We start from the raw sequence: 17,014 nt of genomic DNA on the forward strand, positions 1-17,014 counted from the left end.
AAAAAAAAAAGAATGTAAATGAAATGGCCTTTCTTCTAACAATAAATTAGAACAGTGAGATGCTTACTGAGAGATCATCCCCACGGAGAGCATTCCCTGAGAGGTCAAGATAGACGAGCGTGTTCGCTATCAGCGAGTTGGCACTCAGTGACTGGGAAAGGCTGTTCACCCCTGCAAGAAAAGGTCAGTATTCACCTTATCCAGCACCACACAGGACTAGCAGAGACCCTGCAAAAGCACAATTCCAGTGAACACAGTCACAGAATTTTTAATGGCCTCCTGTTACCATCACTGTTCTACAAGGGAGGAATACAGATCACCAGGGAGATACAAGACATCTTTTTGTCATAAAAGTCCTGGTTTAGTTTGGGCTCCCTGACTCTGATAAAACAGGCCTCAGCGAGCTACACATCCTGAGTTTCAGGAAGAAATCTTTCTGCCATCTCTGCAGTGGCTTTAAATGTGCAACCATATTTTGTAACAGATTTTAAAAACAGATTTCACGTAATAATGCTCAGACATTGTCCTCTCACAAACAATAATATTTAGATAAAAGTATCTGTGGAAGATCAAGCACATTAACAAGTATAATTTGCCAGAACTTCAAAAGCAACTGACAAGACATAGAAGTTAAAAATACTTCAATTATGCATTTGCCTGTAATTTCAGAAAAAAAATAGCTAGCTAATTAAAGTATCAAGAGATGCATAAAGACAATCATTTCCTGTTGATAAAAAAAATAGATATTTTTTTCGTTAAAATTAAAAAGCTCATGTTGAGAACAAGTTCCCAAGTTCTTCAGCTTTTCCAAGTACAAATTAGGATGTGGCTATTTCCAGCAAAACTAATTTTCACCTGAGGACCCTTGTAATTTATTACAAAGTTCTTAATTTATCGTAGATGACTATCACTGCCTGCATCACTGTGAACTTTAGCAAACAGTGATTTTCTCATAAATGCCTAGGCAAAAGAATGAAGCAGGCAGGTGTTTCCATCTGTAATACATTACAGTGCAATTTCTCAAAGCTCCTGATCAGTCAAGGTGAACTGGCATTCAGCAGATAGAACACATGCATTCTTCATTTAAAAACTATTAGAAAATGGGTTTACCATTGGAAGAAGCAGCTAGCAAGTCACTGGAAACCAAAACACACTAGGCAGTGCTTTAGTTTTCCAAGCTTACAGATATTAAGAGAGTCTCTCCTGTTAGTAGCTAGTGGCTTTAGGAGATTTTTGATACTCAAAAGAAGTGGAGAACAATGATGTCTTTGCCAAGTCTTGAAACATTTCTGTTCACTGTAATTTATCTTAATGTTGCATTATTGAATCTATACATTATCCATAAAGGTAACGAGCAAATGATAACTTTTTGAAACTTGAAAGATCTCAAAGTCCTATTTAACTACTAGAATTTGATATTCTAGATCCCCTTTAGTAAGTCTTCTCAGTAACATTTATAAGCAACAAGTAGAAATGAATGCAATATAGTATGAACAGCTCAGCATATACTACTGAACAACAGTTCTGAGAATTCAGAAACTGTGACTGAGCTTGGGGAAGAATAGCTATAAAACAATCCATAATGTTAATGTTTCTATCATGTTTAAAACAGTTCAACTACTCAAAATTGGACACATCACTGAAGTCTTCATCCAAATGATACAAATAAGGGATTCTTTTTAATTAGCCTTTGGCTCAGGTTCAGAAAATCCGTTCCTGTCTTTGAATGAGGATACTAAATTTTTCCACTTAACCGGATTCTTCAAATCAATATACTTTTGTTTGAACTTCACCTACCTCGTTCTATACTTTGACAGTAATCTCACTTTCACTTGCAGACAATCTATCATACTCTGCTACTGCTCTCAGGAGGCTCAGAGTATTAATGGCTCTTAGGAACCTTGAGATACAATAGTTGAAGAAAGATCAGCTGGGAAGTTACCACCTGAACTTCACTTGTCAGTCCTAGAAACTTATTAGAAACTAATTTTGAATAGAAAGCACTTTTAAAATAAGGTCAAAACCAGTGTGGGATTGTACAGAATTTCTGAAATCGATAAAGCCAGGCTTCTCCCAGCTATAGAAAAAAGCTCTCAATATTCCAAGTTACAAAATAGTCTTCCAAGTTAAAAAGCAATTCAGTACTGCCTTCTTACATTAAAGAAAAACTGGATAACACAGACTGCTTTGCAGACAAGCAAAGATGCAAAGCTGAAAATCTTCATGTACAGAGAGCTATAACAATTCCAGATTTAAGACTTCACTATACTTTTAAAATGGAATTTTGAAAAGCTCCCATCCAACAATATTCATTGTGACATGCTGCTCTTTAGAGAATAGATATTTGAAGGCTAGGGTGGATTATACCATCTGGACTAGGATTCACATGAGGCCAGTAGTAGAAATGTTGGAATATATTTTCAGCTTTTGTTCAAAAATTATCTTTACAAGGAATGTTAAAAATCTTTCTAATTATTTTCATAACCTCAAAATTCATTTTTACTGGCAAGAATTTTGTTGGTGAGTTTCATCAAGCTGGCATTTATTCTTTCTAGAGGCAAATGTGCAGCTAGAATATTCTCTTGACTAAACTATCAAGGAGTTGATGAAATCATTCATAGCACATGAAGAAAAGTACAGGGTGAATAAACATACGAGAATTACACGATTTTCTGTGAAATTAATGAACATGTATTCTCAAGAGTACGTGTAAAGCTAGTTAAGTTTCTTAACCAATTGCTTATCACTAAAAGTGGAGTTAGCAGTGGAAAAAAGAAAAAACATTTTTTTCCAGAAGTGTTTCTAATGAAAATGATGACTGAATAAATTCACTGTAGGGCTTACTATCTAGTTAAACATTATTAGAGCTACAGAACACTCACTAAAAACAACATCAAAAAACCCTTCTCCACACTCATATTCCTCCAGGTCAATTCCTAAAGCTTAGGAGAAAGAACACAGAATCTTCACAGAGCAGTAATTAAAAGGATAAAAGAGCATGGGTTACATCTCTTATCCTAGGTTACGATGTCCTTCATTGACTGCACTTCAGTTACCTTTTTCAGGTCAACATCACCTGAAAAAATACTGTTAATACTGATAATGCTTTTTTTTTTTTAGCACTACTCTGAAGAATCTGGTTTGATCCATTCTGTTAAAGAGATTACTGGGTCTACTATATGTAAAACATCAATGACAAAAACCTGTAAGTTTCAGACGTATGTTTCAGTATTATGCTAAAAATATGCATCTATTTCAATTACTACATCAAGTCAGAAGTGTGCAAATTATAAAACAAAGCAGTCTCTACTCAGGGCAAATCAATTAACAGCTTTTGTTGTAACACTTGATTTCATGAAGTAGTCAAGTGAAATAATTGCATGAAAAACATTTGAGCAGTTTTCCAAATGCTGTTTAGAAAATTCCCCACACAGTTTTGCCTCAGATGCTTAAATAAAATGTAACATTTATTGCAATTTTAAATTAAATCTTTCTTTGTGGTAAAGGTTCCACCTCACACGAGGGACAAGTAAGAGTTTTCTAAAATCGGATGGGGTACAGCACCCAAATAGTAAACTCAGGGATGTAAAAAAGCAGCTGCACTGTTTAAAATACATATATGAATCAGTAACAGAATGGACGACTTTATAACCTCATAACAAAAGGTATTATTAAGATGAAAGCCTGAAACTTTAACAACAGGAAAATATGCATATTTATAGAGCATACCTTTAGGTGACAAGGAGGTTTTAGATAAATTTAAATGTTTCAGTCCCTTTGGAAGTTTGGCGAACTGGATGCTTAGAGATGATACACCTGTTGGGGAGCAAAGAGAAAGTGGAAGTTCTCAGGAAGTCAGTTCAACAATGTGGTTCCAGCTTTTCCAAGCCCTTCCAAGCATCTAAGTAGTTTATAAACTGCGTGAGACACACACGCAGCTGAGAGGGAGTCGAAGGGAATTTATTATACATGTCCAACATTTAGCATGTGAGATATTCTGAAAGATTTATGCTTCAGTCAGAAAATATATATATAAAATAAACAAACACCCAACAACAGCAGTTCACATGAAACTTCAAAACTTTTGTCTTGAAAGGAAGAGAGATGTACATGGTAGCCAACATCAGCCTCTCTTCTGCAACTAAACCTCTTCTTTATTAAATAAAGGAATACAGATGTTGTTCAAAAAACACAGATATGCACCAGGGAGCTGAAATATTTATGTGGAAGAACATCCAATTCACATAAAAGAAACTACAATACAGGTATAGATTTGCCCTGAAAACCTGAAACCTCCACTGAGCTATAATGGCCACTTATCTCACTTCATTCCAGCAGCCTGTAGGTTACCAGCTAGTACACAGATTTGGAAATGCTTGAATTGTTTGAGATTCCAAACAGTAAAAATGTGTTGGGATACTGACTACCTCAGCACAAATCCAACAAAAGAAAACAATGTTCTTTTCATTTAAGTGCTTTCTCAGTGTATCCAAGTTCAACACTCAATAAATTTAATTCCCCATTTAAGAAAAGGACTGAAATATGATTAAGAGGGCACATCCTAAAAAAATGATTGAATGAGTTCATGAAATATTTATTATAGGAGTAAATCCACACAAAAAGTCAAATCTTAACCTGAGCATGAAAAACAGTTCCTCTAACTGCTTAGCAAGAAAAAGGGAGACATGAGCAAAGCCTTTTCCTTGCTCCAAAACACAATTAAATAAAAAAGCCGATGCCGTTCTCCACATAAGCAGACACCAAAGAGTCCAGTATTATGACACATAGATGTGTGTACTCTGCTTCTATCATGGTTTACTGCCATAAATAATAGAAGAGCAGCTACATTACAGATGTAAAAGTTGCAGGAGTTTTTTTAACCCTTTGTGTAAAAGCCTGTTGTATAGGCTGGTCAGAGGTGCAACTTCCACGCAGCTTAAAACAACATGCTGTGTTTTATTTACACTGCCAAAATATTAGATTGATAATGCTTTGCCATCATTTACTGCATATTGTAATGGTAACAGCGTCTTCAACCTTCTGCAGGAACACATCAAGTCTTATCAACCGAATTTTCATTCCTAGATCCACTTACTTAAGAACAAAAAACTAAAAACTTTTTGGCTCCTCTGAAGAAGGATCAGCCTTTCATAAGATTGCCTCAATTTAAATTCTGTGCATGACCATTCATCTTTGTTGAGCTGGCTTAGTCACAATACATACTTTTCAAACTCAAGGTAGAGTTCCGCTGGCAAAAGCGAAGAAAAATGAGTACAAAGAGAATCACTAAGGACACCACCAGAGTAATTTTTGTTGCAAAGTATTTTGGGTAAGAGGCACAGCAAATAATTTTACCTCTCCATCTTTCCATTTAGCTAACATTTATCACTCCAACCAAGCTGAATAATTTAAACATCTTACTAGCATTGGAGAAGAAATACCACTGAGTTTTAAGCTAGGGAAATGAGATGCAGAAAAGCAAAACTACTTTTGATAACTCAGACACTCTCTTTTTGCTGATCTCAACAGAGCTGAGCTCTAATAGCAGAAGTAAACTTCACTGCATCCAGGCACACAGATTTGATTTTGAGTATTCCCAGACTTGAGCTTATTTGGTTTGCACAATTTTTCAGAAAATAAGAAATGAGATTCTGATGCCAGTAAAGCCAAAAGCAAAGCTTCCATCACTACAGCATGTCTAGATTTTAAAACTAAAATTAATAACAAACTTTCCACGTGTTAGACTCACAAATATTGACAGTACCATTAAGAGCTGCCAATCATAAATTAAGAGGCTGATCTCAGTGCAAGATCATATCATTCAAACTAATGTTTCAGCTGAAGCCAGGCCCTGTGTCTCAGCTAAAAAGAACACTCTTCTCATGTCACTTGACTACAGAACGCTGCATTAATAATACAGTGCTTCTACTTTTTGATATTCAATGGTATACAACAACTTATTGGTCCAAACAATGGACAAGGATAGATTCTTTCCCATTATTCACACTGTCCTGTCTTGTTCCCCTTAGAACTGCGTTATAATTTTCTTGCATTCCTTGTTCCTGGAGAGGTAACGTGTTAAGAGATTTTTTCCAAAATATGCATGTTATCACGAATCTCCATTATACCAGCTTTTACCTGAGGAAAGCTTGCTGCCTCATCTGTTTAATGAAGTCAAATTTCATTTTCATTCAGTGGATATCAGATCACAGAATAGGTAAATCCTTCTTTAAAATATTTGCATATTGCAATTACAGTTAATTTATTTTCCAGCACCCATATAACTTAGCTGATTCTCTAACAAAAAGGTCAAACTTTAATTGCATATGATAAAAGACACTGACATAATGATAAACCTCTACAAATTTCTCCAATTAGTATCTTCTGCATTTCCTTTGTTTTAATCTTGTATGTAGCTATTCAAAAGGTCTCGAAAGCATGACTTCACTGCAAAGTTAGTACTCACACCAATATACTTAAATTAGAAAAAAAACCTTGCATGATTTAAAAAGTCATTTTTTAAAAAGCCTTTCATAAAGCACAATCTAAATACGCTTCTTCAAAAGTAGATTCAACAATGTGGCAGACATTTTTTTTCAACTTAAAACTGAAAATCCAGAATAATGCAGCTATCCCTATGGCACACAGTAATAATAATGTTGTACAGCAAAACATTGGCTTCTGCTAAAGAGTTTTCAGGAACCGCACCAAGGGTAGTCAGAAGAGCTTAGCAGGTCACGTGAACAGTTTTAAATGAACAACTACCCTGAATAAGTTAAAAGCAAAAATGTTTTCAAACTTACTTTGAGCCAAAAGGAGAAGAGATACAAAAGAGGAAGAGGAAAAATACTCTTCGCATCTTTCTCCCCCCTAGTTGAAATGGAGTAAAAGGAGACATACCTACAAAATTCTGTATTAACAGCATTTTGAATCTGGTTGTAACCAAAATGAACAGCTTTTCCATTTTGAATCATGTCAGACAAAAGACAGAAAATCTCCTCCACATAAACCAAATGAAATAAGAAAAGGTTCACTGCATAAAATTCCTATTTTATTTCTAGCCCAAAAGCAGCAGAAGGTAGTCTGATCCCAAGAACACTGCGTGCTTGGAATGTATTAAATGAATCAAATGGAAATCTCACGTGGGCAGCACTGAAGGGTCAACACCAGACTGAAAGAATGTAACCTTATTTTAAAAATAAATGCTCCAAGTGAAAAGAGAGTAGACGGGAAGGGAATGACTTGACTTGATATGCACTGAAATCACGCCTAGCAGTGCCTAGCTGGAGGAAAGGTAGGCTGTTCAGTTTTATTTTTCATCTTGCAGAGTCAACAATCCTTAGCTACATAAGGATGCCAGCTATGCCAGTATTACAGAGCACTGTGAAAAACTGGCAACACTACAGACTAGAACAAAGCTGATAAAGAAACTGCTTCAAAACCAGATCTAACTATGAGGTTATAGCTGAAATAAAATGCAAAACATCCCAGAAAATACAGTCCAAGCAATAAAGTTGTCTTGCACTTCATCTTATATTCATTGTATTGCTTTTAAAAATATACACCATTTTCTTTTCTTTCTAGCTCTAAACATTCATTCTGTTCTATCTTCCTTTAAAAGATACCTCAATGAAAGTGTAATGAAATCTAATGAAATCCATGGATGGTTTAAGACATTTAAATGCTTCTCCTTAAGCTAATGGAAACGTATTAATCAAAAAGAATAGCAATTCTCAGTCGTTTGTGCACAACAGACATTCACAATAGCATTGCAGACAGAACAGTATCTTGTTATTTGGGCAAAGCTGAATGGAGCAGAGGTAATCCCCCAATACATCTGCAGAAAGAGGAAAACATTGACGTTACAGTACCTCGGTCTTCAAGTGGATTGCTAGCAAGGTTGATTGTATGGAGTCCTGAGTTGGGATTATGGGATAGGGCACTGGCTAGTTTCTGTGCAAAATCTCTGCAAGAAAAGAATACAGAGGGAAAGAGAATTCTGTTATCTCCTCTGTCAAAAGTATGTTCAGAGGCTTAAAAGTGTCAAGGGATTACTAGACAGAAATAGCCAACTTACACTATTGATTCTTTGTCTTATTAAACAATGCTTATCTGGCTAATTTACTGTCTTTCAAAGCAGGTTATATTAATATTTATTTATTCTCTGATTTAAGATACTAAAGAGCATTCAATCAAAGCTCAAGCTACTTTTGATAAAGATCTAAACGTATAAAATATGGGTTAATTTTAAATAACTTAGAACTCAACCACATCTCCTCCTCATCGTGCACAGGTGGGATACATACATCAACTTGCATAGCATTATCTCCCTCACTCACAAAGCCAAATTCTGACACCTCCCCCTAACTTGTAGCAAGTTTCCGTCAAATAAATGGGCTTTGCAACATACCATAGAATCAACACAGCATTACTATTGTGATCTTGTAAAATAGCAGGAATAACTCTCTCAAAGAACAGCAGGACATTGAAAAACTGTTCTCTGCTTTCTTCATTTTACAACGAGAAGCATCAGGGTTGATCACAGTCCCAGAAACGTGAGCTGAGGGAGATGATGGTGTATTGGGTTGTGTACGCAAATATAGTATGTAGATGGAGAGCATGACCTGCTTGTGTTCCAAATCCACTTGAGAGATAAGGGAATGCTGCCCTCTCTGAGCACATTCTGCTGTCACTGGACTACCGTACTCACAGCATAAAGTTTAAAGCTAGCTTGGGTTTTCTTACATGATCACATCACCAGACTCTGATGGAATCATTTTCCACATATCACGTCACAAGGCTGTGGGTTCTTACCAGCTCTATGTTAATTTCACAAACCCATCCTTGTACCTGCTGGAAAGCATTTATGTATTAAGAGACTAAATCTGTTGTGCAGTTCTGTGAAGCACACTATGCTTTCAATGGTTTTACTTTATTTAAGTTAGGAAAAGAGGTAGGAATCAAATAATATTCCTTGAGCTTCCTCCCAGCATCCTTCTCTCTCTGCTCCAAAGTACAGTATCTTACCTCCTGGAGGGCAGTGTTAAGAGAACTACTGGATACAGTACTAAAAGAATGGTAATTAATACTGTTCCTTTTCCCTGGGACAGACCCTTCCTATCACAAGAGCTGCCAGCCTGTGTGCTGAGAATTACAGTGGAGGTAGCAACATTTTCTGTACTCTGAAAAAGAGCAGAGATCAGATAGGGATAACCTCAATAGCTTTTGGCTATCTGTTGTTGCAAGGTGTACTCAAGTAGAGGTGCTCCAGGAAATTTTAGCTCCCCTTTGAAACTTTATATCATATTCTTATTCTAAAGAACAAATATTCTTATCCTATGTCCTTATGTGAACACAGACAGTCAACAACTCTGGACTTAAATTTGTGCCACCTGACAGACCTCAGGGTATCCTCCTTTGCTATCTGCTGCTGCTCCTGCAGATGACTACTAGTACATCTCCTGTAGGGCACCTATTTTCCAACATTCTAGATACTGACGGTCATTCAGGCTTGGAGGTAAAGCTTTTAAAAAGTCTGATATAACTACACATATGAGAGAGGAAGAATATTTCACCAGTGGTAAGAATAGCACAGACCAGGAAATCTCAGACAAAAATCAGACTAGTCTAGTCTGAAGATCAGACTAGACAACATATCTGTAATAGAAAAATAGAGGATGTGTGTAGTAGGGACTAACATGATTACATGCAAGGACATTCAGAGCCTATCCAGCAGGGGAAGACGAGCTGCAGAATCTGTCAGAGGCCCTCCTCATATCATCAACAGACATGTCTATTCTCCCTGTTATCGCAGCCACTCCCCCTGGGACACGGTGGCAGTGGTTAGTGCAGATGGCAATAGGGACAGTCTGCCTGTCAGACTTCAGACTGTTGAAGCACAACGAACAAATAATTTTCACCAGCTCCTGCAAATAGGCTTTTTCAGACTGGAGACTCCACCTTGCAATTTCACAGAAATGAATCTTCTGATAATTGCATGGTCCTCTATTTCTCTAAAGCAGCAAACAGATATAATTCTCTTTTCAAACTCATTTGTTCAGATCACCTTAAATTATTATCCACTCACTGAAATCTGGATATCACCTACCTCAATTAGCATCCTAACACTTATCAAGACATTTATATCCTCTTTTTTTTTTTTTTCATCGAAGACATCCAAAATAATCTAGACTGCATCCTTTAAGTTGTAAAAGAAATAGCAATGGGCATAAAATTTTCAAGAACACCTAAACTGGCAGAAATCTTATTAGACAGGGGGCTTTTTTTGACAGCACGCTTTTCCCAACAGCAAGTCTACATTTCCTTAGGTCCTGCATCCTTACTACCGCTGTAACTGTATGATAGCTTGTAGTCCCATCAGCTGGAAAGATGACAGTCTTTTATGGAGCTACATCCCATATCACATAACAGAAATGAATGGCTGGAGGTAGAAAAGAATGGAATCATCTTAAATTGACCCCGCTACAGGAGAAAATACACTCATGCAACTGCTCAGGTGTCTCTGGAAGCATTGTTCTTGGTAGGTCTATCTCAACAACTGGTCTGTTGTGTTTCACTAGATCTTTCTCAACACTTGTCTGGCAGTCTGTCACAACTCATTAAAAGTGACTGGTCTATAAGCTCTGCAAAGATGCCCAGTAACAATAGGATTTTCTCCTAGCAAGCAGATATGATAACTGGCAAAATTGACAAACGTATCCTTGACAAAAACAGACAGACAGTGCTGAGCACAGCAGATGCACACCAGGGCAAAATGCCAAATACCATGCACGTAGATGGAGGCACAAAAACCAAAGTCATAGGTTGATTATCTGTCAAGTCCTATTAAAACTGAAAACAGATCCAACTGTTAGAAGTTAATGTAGACAGTGTACAAAGGTAGTCAATGTATCTTTTAATATTTGTGATTAGCATTATGTCTCATGGCACAGAGTGCAGGAAAAACAAGATCAAAATCAGTTGTTTATGGTTGAAAAATAGCTACTAAAGACATTGTGATCGGGAAGTTTGGGTGTAATTCCAACCTCCACCACAACTTTCCTGAGTCAGTTAGGTAGCTTTCTTTTAAACATATTTCAATGCTAAACCAATTTAAATTAAAAAGAAAAAGGAAAAAAAAGTAGAGGCAAAAAAAAGAATACCACATAACTTCCCCGTGCTTTTTTCTCTTATTTTTTTCTTCAGTTTAATGCTTAGCTTCTCTGATTTTTCCACTGTTTTATTTATAAGTACAAAAATTCATTAACACTAGAGCTTATCTTGTCCACATGGTCTTGGATGCTACTTTAACACTATAACAAGCCACAGATACTTCATCCAGGCTAGTTTGTAACTTCAACTTTGCATCTGTTTGCTCTGAAGAAAAGAAACACCTAGGCTTAACTCGCTGTATTTAGACTACACGCCAGGACTAAAATTAATCATCTACTTTATTCCTCCTTTAAAAATAAGTTAATAACATAGTAGTATTATTACATTACTACAACACCACAAATGCAATACACAAAAAGAAAAAAAACCTTCTTGGGAATGAAGCTGTATCTGTTATCCAAGATGGAATAATAGGCATTTTAACAAAATCCCCGTCACTTTTGTTCATAATTCTATTGGTAACACTGCTCAGAGAGAAACTGCGTGAGTTAATTTAGGGTTAATGCACTTATCCAATTCATTCTTCTTCACTTAACCCAATTCTCCAAGCAGAATCTAACAAACACCAGTCTATAAGGATTATCTGGATTACGAGGAATCTCTGAAAAACTTGATGACAGGCCCGTGACTTGCAACTCCTCAGAACAAGCTAAACATTGAACATGAGTTTCTCTAACACTCCGGCTAATACACATCACACATCTTTTTTTTTTTTTTTCCTAGGAGTAAGCAGTAACTAATGCAATATTTTCAAGAAATTACTTACGTTCTAAGCCCAGCATTCTCTAATACCAGTTCTTCCAATCGATTGGACCTACTCACTACTCGCAGAATCTGCTCACAGACATCAGTGGACTGCCACAGAAAAGACAGAACAGTGTTAAAGAACATATGGTTGTTTAGTTATAAGCTATACATCATAACAGGATCCAGGTCATGAACTGCTTCTTCTCATACTTATGTAATAACTAAGAATACCAGGAACATCTCAGGGAGAGTCAGATGACAACATCTGGAAAAGACCTAGAGAAACAAGAGGTAGACTAAAAGCAACCGATTTATGAAACTGGCTACCTAAGGGCAGAATTAGTCCAATAATAGTAGAAAACACAAACAAAACAAAACAAAAAACTGCAGACCCTATGTGCAGAGAAAACACACAGTTAATTTTTAAAGAACTCTTCTTCATATAGATACTAATCTCTCAGAAGAAAATAGCAACTAATGGAATGAAAAATAAAACCTGACAAGAAATGTCAGCTAAACACAGAGAAAGATGTTATAAGACAAAGAAAAGGAAAAAAATAATAATAATAATAAAATCAAGAGTAAGAGCACTTTAGCTGCAGGTCCAAAGACTGCTCAGGAACTAATGCTTAAGGGTGAGTAAATTTCTGTAGGAGCTCTCCCAGCCTACACAGAATAAATCACATCTCATGACTGTTACTGCTGCTGGATCTTAGAACTTGCAGAGGCATTTGCAAATACTATGAACAAAATGTAACAAAATAGTTTGCTTGCCATGCTTGGGGATAAAACTTCGATGTTTTAAAGGCCATACAGTGAACTTTGTTCACCTTTTATTCTAATATCTTAGTTTGCTTCTTAATTTGTCTTTTTTTCACAGCATATACCATCCCACATTCATATGAAGTCCAAAGTAGAACTTCAGTCGTGATCATGAACTGCTGAAACTATTCTATGTTACCCACTCTAAAAATGACAGTTTGGCATTCACACTTGGGATATCTTTATCTCTAAGAGCAGCCTGGCATTTTCTAGGATTCTTTTAAACTAGTTGAAACTCCTAAAAAAGAAAATAATGCTCTAGCACACACGTGAAATCCTTTTCGCAGTAAAGATGACAATGCTTTCTAAAGATGGCAGTTCAGCCAATTTTCTCCAATTCTATCCTTGCCTTCCATATTTTTGTAATTCAGAATATTATCACAGTGCTACTACAGCACTGTGACTGCAAGTGGAAAGTTTCATGCATGGACTGTAAAAACACTACAGATCATGTCTATCAAACACAATGTCAGAGTGAGACTCACCAAGTACGACAGATTCAATGGCCTCTGGATACGTCTGACCTCATATTGACCCTAAGCAGAATCCCTGTGGCATGGATTTACTGTCCAGTTTTATATTATTCTGACATTTTTAATTCAAATTTGAATACATGGACAATTGTTTTATTACTATTGATGCACTTTCAAGACTGATAAGGTTTGTTTTCTGCATTAGAAGTTGTTAAAAAATCTCCCTAAAGCTCATATTACATTAAAACAAACAAAATGTTAAAACAACAGAGAAAGCATTTCTCAAACCACTAATTCTACCCCTAAGTATTAATTTTCAGGTTTGGTAAAAATATTAAAACATATGAAAATATACTACATTTAGTAGTGATTTTACATTTTACATTTACTATTGATTTTCTCGGCCTTTTCTTCAGTAGTTCAGCTTGTTTAGATTTGCTCCCTTTTTTCTTTACAAAAACAATGCTGCTGTGAAAGAAGACTGAGTGGGGAACTTATCAATGCTTATAAATATCTAAAGGCAGGAGTTAAGTGGATGGATGGGGCCAGGCTCTTCTCAGTGGTACCAAGCAACAGAGCACGGGGCAATTTGCACAAACTGGAACTTGGGGAGTTCCATATGAACATGAGGAAAAACATTCTTTACTGCGAGGGTGGCAGAGCACTGGTGCAGGCTGCCCAGCCAGGTTGTGGAGTCTCCATCTCTGGAGATATTCGAAACCTGCCTGGATGCCTACCTGTTGACCTGCAGTAGGGAACCTGCTTTGGCAATGGGTTGGACTACATGATCTCTAGAGATCCTGTCCAACCCCTACGATTCTGTGATTCTTTGAATAATAGCTGCAACATGTCACTACATACTTATTACTTAAAGGGGCTGGTGTCAAACAACCAGGAGAAAATCAAGATACAATGAAAGTTAAGAACAAAACTTGTTTCATAATGTGAGAAAAAAACAACCTAGACTCCTAGTATTTTTCTTCCACCTCCAAAAAAGTGGAAGAAAAAGAGATACTTCTAGCTGCTTTAGAATTTTTCCTGTTTAGTCAGCAAGTATTTCTGTGAGCTGGCAGATTAGTTTTATGGGCCATTATAGCCAAATAAACTTTTCCAAATGTATTTGTGTGAAATTTTGGCAAAATGGGCACACAGTAGTGTTTCTATAGCATGAAAAAACTATCCAACTGTTTACGTTTTCCTCAAATAATAAACAGAAAAACAATTATCAGTTTTTAAATAAGACTGTCCAGCTTATTTACCCAAAAGAGTTCACTTTGAAAAATGCAATAGTATCATCCAAGACACAGCAGAGCCCGGTAAAACTTGGTATACCATTTCAATTTATTACTTACTAATTTCAGATCCTTGGAGGACAGCTTTGTAAACCACTGATTATACTCCAGAGCAGCAACTATTGGTATTAAGTCTCTAGAAAAAGAAAAACACTTTTACACACATTTCATATAACTGTCAGTTTTGGTCATTTGAAACAATCTCTGAAGTGCTCTTCTGTATCTAATTTCCTCTGTCTCTGCAATGCTAATCGACGGCTGTCACCATTACAGAAAGCTCTGCATTCTCAAAATAAGAGCACCGTGAGCAGCTGTGCGTCTTGCCTTTATTTTAATAAAAATTTTTGACTGGCCAACTGACATCTATTCTAGCACAAATTTTTAAAACAGAAATTTGTCTGGGCTGCCATTCCTACTTTTTCTTCATCCTGAGACATATTTAAGCTTCTTAATCATCTCTAATTATAATTGAGTGTGACGCTAAAAAGCTTTTTGGCAGACTGATGATTTAATATAATCCCATGACTGAATGCTTCTAGAGAACATCTCCTTGTCTCATCTCTATAGTTAAATTCCCCAAGGAAGCAGGAGACCTGCAAAAGGATAATGCAACTTTCAGCACAAACCATACCTAATTGTAAAAGGGATTTCACAAATGAAATTCTAAATTATTCTCATTTTCTTTATTCCAATCCTCTTAATTTGATCTGCTCTTCCTCTGTTGAGCTTCACCAATAACAGATGCTGATAAATGTCATGTCTGCACGCTACACCCAGCAGAATCATTCATTTAGCACTGGCAGATCAGTTAGCCTCAACAATTACCTAGAAACCTCTTCAGAATGAAACAAAGAGATGTAGTGTACATGAAATGTATATGACTAGCAAAAAACAGTTATCTAAGCCTATGTTCTGTGGGGAAAAATTTAAAAATAGTAGCTTTTATAAGCCACTACCAACCCCTAGCACTCCATTCAGGACATTTGCAGGTAGGCACGGATCTGCACCAAACACAAAACGCAGCACCTTTCTCACATCTTTTCCTTCTTCCTCATCAAGGTAAATGCCAGACAGACTGAAGGCTCCACCAACACAACAGCAGAACAGTGCTCTTTATGCTATGATAGGAACCCCTATTAGGGACAGATAGCACCATTGGTGCTGTTCCTTCAAAGGAAAAGAGTGACAATGAGCAGCAATGACTGGGTGTAAGTGGTTACACTACTAGGGAGCTGGTAAGCTACCCCAGACACCAGCAAGTACCCTGGGGGGGCAAGAGGAGGCTGCAGGCAGAGAGTGCCTGAGGCTGTCCTTTTCTCTCCTCTGCTCCCAAAGCCAGGGATGAAAACAGCTGAAGGACCCGGGGATGTTTAGATTTAGTGGGAAAAGCTGCTGCATTTTCAAGAAGTTAAAGAGACTGCTACAGCAGGATGAGAATTTTTTAAAATAAATCAAGCCTGCTGATTTGCAAATTCTCATCTTTAAATAGTTTAGTCTTCTGCAGTATCCAAGGCCTGTTTTTTTCAAACTTCAGACAAACACAGATACTGACATAGCTGTAATACCAACAGCTAAAAAAACCGCATATCACACACCTCCCGCCCTTCCACCCCACATGCCTGAAGATAGTGGAACAACAGCCTTGTCTGTAATATTCTGTCTGGATACTTTGGCCTATCAAAGAACAACTTCATTTTACAATCTGATTTTACTGAGGAACTATATAGTTTAAAGTACAGTTTTTCATTTCTTTTAAATTTTCGAAGGTGCTTCTTACCAAGGACAGTCCTTGCGGCACTTAGCTCCACTCCTTGTGTTGCTTTGAGCTTGCCAACTTCACTGTACTTCTCATGGAGCTTATCTTTTCAAAATGGTATTCTGCTTTTTTCCACTGTATTTCTATTAAATCCTACGTATCTTACTAACAATGATCAGAATTAGTTTGCAATACAAAAAGAATTACGCTACTGAATTCCAAAAGCAGGGCCTCCTCCTAACTTTCTTTCACCAAGTTATGTTAAGTAGCTCACATGTATTTGTTTGCTTGCAAAACTATCATCTAGAATAAAGTAAGGTTTACAGAATGTAAATCTTTGCCATTTTAAAATGAAAACAGATTCTGTTCTTCTGGAATGCAGAAAATCTCTCCAAGCTTTAACAACATTGAAGCTTTGCCAGTGGCTGCACATTTTTTCAACAATTCTGTCCCCCTGCGTATTTAAGATGACAGGAAATCTAAATGTGCGAAGAAAAAAAAAATAAAAATCTAACTAATCACACATTTCTGACAATCTATTCTCAATGTCCAAATTTTTGAATGCTAGAACATATCCAAAAGAAGAAAATTGTGCTGCAGAGTTAAACAAGCCCTATTTATTTTGAGGGTGTTTTTTTTTTGTTATACAATTATATGGTTCAAAGCACAATATAACTTCAGATAAAACCTCAGAAGTCATGCTCCCATGTGGCAAGCCATGTTATGCACTCTCAGTGTCAGACATGCTGAGA

The 17,014-nt window shown here is 36.7% G+C and overlaps 1 protein-coding gene across 1 annotated transcript in view; it reads right to left on the reverse strand.

Annotated features, from left to right (window-relative positions):
* Positions 1-46: 46 nt before the first annotated feature.
* The window catches only part of LOC104910224 (F-actin-uncapping protein LRRC16A-like), a 28,282-nt gene continuing 11,314 nt past the window's right edge, over positions 47-17,014 (reverse strand). The window contains exons 7-11 of the mRNA XM_019614317.1: positions 14,567-14,642; positions 11,939-12,027; positions 7,872-7,966; positions 3,730-3,816; positions 47-171 (exon numbers count right to left, since the gene is read on the reverse strand). Of these exons, the coding sequence (XP_019469862.1) occupies positions 47-171; positions 3,730-3,816; positions 7,872-7,966; positions 11,939-12,027; positions 14,567-14,642 (472 nt within the window). The remainder of the gene's footprint in view (positions 172-3,729; positions 3,817-7,871; positions 7,967-11,938; positions 12,028-14,566; positions 14,643-17,014) is intronic.

Source organism: Meleagris gallopavo, chromosome 3 (genome assembly GCF_000146605.3).
Source record: "Meleagris gallopavo isolate NT-WF06-2002-E0010 breed Aviagen turkey brand Nicholas breeding stock chromosome 3, Turkey_5.1, whole genome shotgun sequence".
Taxonomy (NCBI): domain Eukaryota; kingdom Metazoa; phylum Chordata; class Aves; order Galliformes; family Phasianidae; genus Meleagris; species Meleagris gallopavo.